The sequence below is a fragment of the Conger conger genome, chromosome 4, assembly GCF_963514075.1.
Source record: "Conger conger chromosome 4, fConCon1.1, whole genome shotgun sequence".
Taxonomy (NCBI): Eukaryota; Metazoa; Chordata; class Actinopteri; order Anguilliformes; family Congridae; genus Conger; species Conger conger.
Window position 1 is genome coordinate 53825851 of NC_083763.1, and position 7938 is coordinate 53833788.

At 36.0% G+C, this 7938-nt stretch overlaps 1 protein-coding gene across 4 annotated transcripts in view; it reads left to right on the forward strand.

Moving 5' to 3' along the window:
* Positions 1-6077, forward strand: part of tfap2a (transcription factor AP-2 alpha) — a 10132-nt gene extending 4055 nt beyond the window's left edge. For all 4 annotated transcript variants that reach the window (XM_061239484.1, XM_061239487.1, XM_061239486.1 and 1 more), the window contains 5 exons: positions 80-131; positions 1737-1962; positions 2902-3020; positions 4638-4779; positions 5577-6077. In XM_061239484.1, the coding sequence (XP_061095468.1) occupies positions 80-131; positions 1737-1962; positions 2902-3020; positions 4638-4779; positions 5577-5865 (828 nt within the window). In that variant the 3' untranslated portion in view covers positions 5866-6077. The remainder of the gene's footprint in view (positions 1-79; positions 132-1736; positions 1963-2901; positions 3021-4637; positions 4780-5576) is intronic.
* The last annotated feature ends 1861 nt before the right edge of the window (positions 6078-7938 follow it).

Sequence of the window (7938 nt, forward strand, 5' to 3'; positions counted from 1 at the left end):
ATTCCTGGAAACACGACGCTGCTACACTGCTTTGCACGCGTGGACTTTGCAGTTATTTTTTATTTTATTTATGTTGCAGCATGTTGAGGATCAAGGCATTCACATCCCAGACCAGACTGTAATTAAGAAAGGTAAGCAATTTCCTTCAAAATACCATGCGTGTTTCTACAAGTTGCAAACCAAAAAACCTAATGCGAAATGCTCTGCTGCAATATTAGCGCAGGCCATATTTTCTAAAAACACAGGATGCTGCACTTAAAACGAATTACAATTAATATTTAAGTGTGACGCAATATAATGTATCAATTTCAGGGCTGTAGGCGACCAGATATCTGCATGCATTTGTGAGATTTGTCATGGTAGGAGGCATTGAGATAATACAATGGCTGCATGCGACTTTTTTAAACTTGATTTTTTTAGCAACTGTCCCAGCACTTGTAACGTAACTATTCCGTGTGGCCGTTCGTTAAGATTATCATCGTTACCTTTTTTCTTCTTTTTTTCACAATTTTAAATCCTAAACAATTAATAAATAATTATTTATTTTATTATAAACACCGTTAAACAGAATAACCACATTGCGCACGTAAGTGTAAATTATTAGTAAATTATGAGTAAAATTATTATTTATCTAATTTCGAATGCTGGATATGTTTATTTTGCATCGTTCGCCACGTTGACATGCAAAGGATGCATTTTAAGATAGGGCCTATGCTCTTTCCACATCAACATGATAATTGGCCCTTATATTAGTAATCTCAAGAGTTCGTTTAACTCCTATTGTCTCTATTATCCTCCCCTGAGCTATTAATGTCACAAGTGATCTGTCCAAAAGTGGTAGTTCCTTTGTGTCCAGTTTCGCACAGTAACCCCAACACAGTGCGATAACATGCTAAACAGTCATATTTTGGTTTAAGGTTTTTTTACGACGCTGTTTTTGTATGTTGAAATGTTACAATGACGTGCCACGTGCTATAAATGAATAACAATTCTTTCTCAGGTAAATCGAGACCACGCAGAGCCATTGCCACTCAATGAATATACTCTTATTCTCTGTTATAAATCCATGAGCATATAATTGCTTTGTAGAGTATGAGTGGTGGCTCCCATTGGCCAATTTGTGATACAGTGGCAGAAAGTCAGTTTAGAGCTGTGCCCTGTGTGTGTCCATTTTATAATAAATTCGAGTTTGGTACACTCCGTATGAGAATTATGCCATTATATATTCATGAATAATGGCTATTATATTTGTTTATTTTGCGTTTATTTTTTATCAGTCGTCAAGGACACCATATGCATGTTCGGTTTAGTCAGATCAAAGTTACATTTTTTTATTCTAGAGCTGTCACCCAAAACATTTAAAATGTGTTATACTAACATTTCGTCCCGGAAGGAATATAATAGCCTACTTACTGTCCTCTCCTGTATGATATCATTAGAAGAACTAGATCTACAGTTTCAGCTGATTTGTAGCTATGATTTGTGTAACAGCATTTGGAAAATAACACAGTAGGTTATGTTAATTCTGGCATGGCAAGAACAATAATCATTATTATTATTATTATTATTATTATTATTATTATTATTATTATTATTATTATTATTATTATTTCGTCGTAATATTTTCGATTGGAATTAAGAATGGTGTCAACTCTTTGCAAATCCTAAAATCCTTTAAATGGCTGGCTTTGCTTTTGAATGAAGGCCTCACAGTGATTTTTTAAAATGTATTTTAGGTCCTGTATCCTTATCCAAGAACAGTAACGTGTCGGCAATCCCTATCAACAAGGATGGTCTTTTCGGCGGTGTGGTAAACCCCAACGAAGTCTTCTGTTCGGTTCCGGGTCGCCTGTCTCTTCTCAGCTCAACATCAAAGTACAAGGTCACGGTGGCGGAAGTGCAGAGACGCCTCTCGCCGCCTGAGTGTCTCAATGCGTCTCTGCTGGGCGGGGTGTTGAGGAGGTGAGCTTGAAGTTATTTACATTTTTTTCATTAGATCATTTATTTATGCTATTTTTAACGAAAGGGCTCATTTTTAACTGCTAATTCTGTAGTGGACTCAACATCATTTAGGACGTTTAAGACTGATTTTTTTTTTGTAACCCTTCAAACTACCTTGCTTTGGAAAAGACATATATGTGTAATGTTGTCATTATTAATCTAATGGTGATTCAGTGTTCAGAAATCATGTTTTGCGTTTATTATCGATGCTAACAAAGGCAAGCAGCCCATGTCCTGTAACAGAATACATTCACAATCTTAATAATGATGTGAGGTTCTGAGGTTCCCAAATCCTGATATTGGTTTGTGTGCTACGTCCTTCCCATTGGCTTTAACCACCTGTGCAAGATAAAATGACGACGAGTTTAAACATAAATATTGCACTTCATTAGGAATCATTCTTATCTTTTTCACTGGAGCCATTTTGATTACACTCAGTGCTCAAGGGTGCAATAATCTGGTATTCGAACCCTGGGGTTCCTGAAGGGCGAAGTTTACATTGCTATACTTCACTGATGCTGTCCAAAAGCAGCAGAACTTAGAAATAAGTGCTAACCAGTGCACATGCTACCACGTGTTGTGTGCGTTTGTTTATATTACAAGTTGTATCATTTAAAAACTGCATTTATGTTAATGGCTTTTTATTAGATAGACTAGGTAATGGGTAACATGTTTTACACATTTTTGTCCATGTGCTATCTGAATATAAATGTAGTTATTTGTCTGTGCATTTATTCTGGTTTTGTTTTTTGGTTAATTTAAATCGTAGTCTGCTCTGCGTTAAAAAGGCCTACTTTGCTTTGTCATCGTTAACTTTATTCTAACAACGAATGTAAGCAAGTATAAGATTACAATTTCTCATTGTATTTATTGTTCTTTTGTCGTTACTTTTCATCACAGAGCCAAATCTAAGAACGGAGGAAGGTCCTTAAGAGAAAAATTGGATAAAATTGGATTAAATCTACCCGCTGGTAGACGCAAGGCCGCTAACGTTACACTACTGACGTCATTAGTAGAGGGTAAGTAGCACTGTAAATAATATTACTTCCAAATCCTGTGATTTGAGTTGTTTTAAGCAGTTACGGGGCCATTTGGAATTAGCATATGCAATCATCCGCGTAATTTGGATTGAGTTTGCCTTGCAAGCACTAATGCATGAAGGATGTATGCGTTGTAGTTGAACGAGGGATGATACGAATTCTGAATAACTTGGGAAATTATGTTTATTTATCTGTAAGCGTTTTCCACAGACCTAAAATTAGGCCTGTATATTTTGTGAAGATACACAACAGTGATTGAGCTTTGTAGGCTATACCTCTCGATTTACGCCACATGAGTTAGGTTTGTTATTTGGTTTGATAGTGGTTTGCGATTTCACTGGTTAGGCTACATAGGTAAAGCAGCAAAACAATTGATGTATTCTCTCGCTTAATACCAGATGCCTGTTGTTGATCAGTATCGTCATCCTCATTATTATTATTATTATTATTATTATTATTATTATTATTATTATTATTACTGTTGTTATTATTTGTATTAATCCTTGTTGTGGTTTTCGTTTTTGTTGTTGTTGTAGTTGTGGTTTCTCTTGTTGTTTTTTGTAATGAAGTAGTTATTTACGATTGTAGATCTACGTTATCTACTGAATGATAAAACATCGCTGTGCTACATTAATGTATTGTATTAAATAAACGAATGAATCCGTTATGGCACACGTCTAAGATGCCTTTGCTATTGAATAAATCCATTTTGCTTGCAAATTGAACATTGCTATTCCGTGCGGTGGCATTTGGTGTGCTGTGGGTTTTAAAGGTGAAGCCTGGGATGGTTCATTGGGTCCTGTTAATCATTACAGCCAGAGTTTGAATGCAATATTCATTGTGCTTCATAGAAATTTGGTACTATATGTTAATTAGGCTGAAGAAAAATACGATTTGTTTGCGATAAACGGGAGGGGGTTAGGGGTATGAGTGCAGTCAGTTATTTAGTGAAGGGACACTGCGTTTCTGGAGTGCTGTTATTGTTTACGATCCGCTCCATTTTATGGAAACGAGTTTACTGGACTTGAGCTTTGATGCCCTAATTGGCGCATGCGTTCTTCCGGGGTTGAAGCTTATGGCAGGAAGCCCTGCAGTAAAACCCAACTGTTTCAGGAAATTAAAACCAAAGGCTTGAGAAAAGAAAAAGAAAAAAAAGAGCCAGACCTCAGTGAAATGACCCTAAAATTCTCTTGGTGAAAGTATGTAAGGGTGAGATTTATGTGATCTTTTAGAATTGCTATGATATAGAATCCTTTGGACTTATGATAATTTCCCTATATTGATAATCAATACATAATACGATGTTTTACAAGAAGCCCATGTTAATGGTAGGCCTATACAGTTATTGGTTCCTTTACATTCTCTTGCGATAAATGCTTCAGTAATATTTTCTGCATTTAATTTAATATTCTGTAGTGAAAAATATATGAATTATACTGCTTTCGAAATTGATATATTAAAGCGCAGTGCTTTTCTTTGGCCGAGTACGTTAATTAGATGGATAATGTGTTAAGTGGAAGTGTTAATTGGTCTATATTTGATGTCAGTAATTTAGAGCAATACATTACATGCTCAACCCCTTTTTTTTCTTCTTAGGCGAAGCAGTACATCTTGCCAGAGATTTTGGTTATGTATGCGAGACAGAGTTCCCCGCCAAGGCTATAGCTGAATATGTAAACCGTCAGCATTCCGACCCAAATGAACAAGTCCAAAGAAAAAACATGTTATTGGCATCGAAGTAAGTGCTATTTTTGCATTCAGAAATGTAAATACAAAAGTTATAACCATTTCCCAGGTAAAAGCAATGAATTTGGTTCAACCAAAATGATTGAACATGATTATTTTTTCCAACACCTGTGTTTTATTTCTAATGTAGAGAATAATTTCACAAATGCCATATTTATTTATGCACTCAAGTCTTTAATATTGCATTATATAGCATTGCTGGCTTTGTTCACTCTAATTTTCAATTATTTTTTATTTGAGAAATAATGTGTCCTATACCCTGTGATTGTGACACTTCTATTAAAAAGTGACATTAGTTGCATAAAACAAGAGTCACTAATTAAAAGACCTCTACAGGCAACTTTGTCCGCATTTTATCTTCAGTGAACTCGGAGTCAGACACACGAGGCCTGCTTGTAAATGAAAAATAAGGACGGCAGTTGTTTCTCCTGCAACGCTTTAAATATTAAAATCTTCACGTATCTACTGATGTATTCTAAATTATGCACCGATTATGACATTCATACATATAAAAAGTGATCCCCAGTCAAGTTATTTGCTTAGTTTCATATATTATTCCATCATTCTGCTGTCAGCTGCTTAAAGCAGTCTGAAGTCACAATGAGGAAACTACTAACGAACATTTAACATTACAAATGGAGACGTAAACTGAGTCATTATTATCTTTTAAACATGCTTAATATTTGACACTTAATATTTCCCGAACCTACAAAAAAGTCCAGATTTACCCTGTATATGTAATTAATGGCATTACATCGACACCTCACAAATGTGTTGTCTTTCTTTTAGACAAATCTGCAAAGAATTCACAGACCTGCTTTCCCAGGACCGCTCACCCTTGGGGAATTCTCGACCACAACCTATTCTTGAGCCAGGGATTCAAAGTTGTTTGACCCACTTCAGTCTTATTTCTCATGGATTCGGGACCCCTGCCATGTGCGCCGCTCTCACTGCGTTACAGAACTATCTGACTGAGGCAATTAAAGCCATGGACAAAATGTACCTCAACAATAACCCCAACAGCCACTCAGACAACGGCACTAAAGGTGGAGAAAAAGACGAGAAGCACAGAAAGTGATTCCACCGTTAATCAATATAAATATTATAAATAACTATAAATACTATTGATCAAAAATACACTTCCTGATCTCGCGGTTTTACAAGTTCTGTTTTTACCACAACTCGACTTCACGGGATGCACGGGAAGTGACGCCTGCCCAAGAAATAAAGAATAAGGTGAAAAGTGAAATGGACCCGTTTCGGAGAGGACGGTTGAGGACTTTTTTTTATGTGCCCCCCCCCCCCCCCCCTCTTTTATGAGCTACAACGGACTGAATCTCAGCAATCCTGATACATCTCAATTTACGATTGTAGCCACACGAAAAAGAAGCGAAAAAAAGGATGACTTTTATCAGTATTGTGAATAATAAACTTGAAAAAAATCCACAGTCCATGTCATGACTTCAGTTTTAGGCTCACTCCAAGCGACCAACTTGAACTTTGAATTTCAACACGATTCACGGTTATATAAGGGAATCTGTGTTCATGTATGTATATATTTATTTATGTGTAATTTAATGGGAATTGTAAATATGGTGTGTCTGTTGAGATCTTTTTTTATTTATCTGGTGCCTCCTGTTTTAGTGGGTTTAAATATTCGGTTAGTTCTTCATGTGGTTATATGGTTCTTTAGAAAACAGATTTTTGGGGTGTTATTATTTTTTCTCGGGGATATTTCCATTCAGCCCTCTTGTAGCATGTTGAGGCGACATTGAAGCAAGTGAACAAATTTGATAGAAATAAACTTCCGTTTTCTCTACAGAACATTCTTAATACAGTCAGTTGAAAAGTGTGAAAGGATACCCTGATGAGAAATGGAACTGTTTTGTGTTTTATTTTATTTTTTAATACAAGCCTATATGTGTTGTGCCAATCAGAATACGTTTCACCTCTTGTTCTTCCCCCGAAGCACCATAAGAGCAATAAATTGATATTGTCTTTTGAAAATATTTTTTTCTTGTTTAAAGAATTTCAAAACATTTGGGACCACCTGATAGCTTGTATGTCCAATGTCCAAATTGGAGGCGGTTTTAGCTGTATTGTATAGACCTGTGCTGGCAATAGTTCCCATGCCTGTCAATGTATTATAGTCCTTTGTTGCCCAGAAAAAAATAAATATTTGATACGCTTCATGTCGATTTCTTATTTATATGTATTTTATTTTTTATCCCGTGGTTGCAACACTCAGCCTATTTCGTTCTTGGCAGTATTTTTATTCAGCACGGTTACAGTAATTGAGTTTAACTCTCCCTTGACGATTGCTCCTTGCAATAAGCAGCTGAACCTATTGTTTCCCACAAGTATAATAAAAAACTTACTTTCAACTCTGAGTTAAAAGAACGGGATCATTCAGATATTCCATTGAGCTTTTACAAAGGCAAATGACACCAGAAAACAATGAATACTTATTCCTGTTTGAACCAACTCTATTGGCACCCCCTGAAGCGAAATCTATGAGATGTATAAGCTTGCATCAGAGTTCATCGTTTTATTTATTTATCTTTCCCTACTTTATTTAAAACCATTGTTAGTGGTAACCCCGTTATTTCCTTTAACGGAAGCTCGGTTTTTTTTTTTTTTTGTTTGCGCTGATGATAATGCAATAACTGTACAAGCGTCTCCTATATATTTGTAGCTGGATTCGCAGAAGTCCACGACAGATGAAGCATTACGTAACATATTTCAATTTCAGTTTGATTGTCTGTTGATAGCGTGTGCTTCAGAATCAATCTGCACTGAACCATGGTGGTGGATTTTGGTGCATTTAGAATACCATTTCTGTTCGAGTCCGTCCATAACGGAGGGCCGCAGCAACGAGGGCCCTCTCATCCAGAAAGAAAATCAGCATTGGTCATTTATTATTATTATTATTATTATTATTATTATTATTATTATTATTATTATTATTATTATTTTAATAATAATACAACTGTGAAGCATGTGTTGTCAAATAAGGTCAATCAAGCCTTGCAGTGTCCCTGGCATAATTATAATGCACAGTCCTAGCAGGTGAAGTGAAGCATTGTCTATCAGGGTTGTTTTTGTTGGCTGCATCTCAGATTGTGTGTGGGATCCTAACCTCAGGCACCAC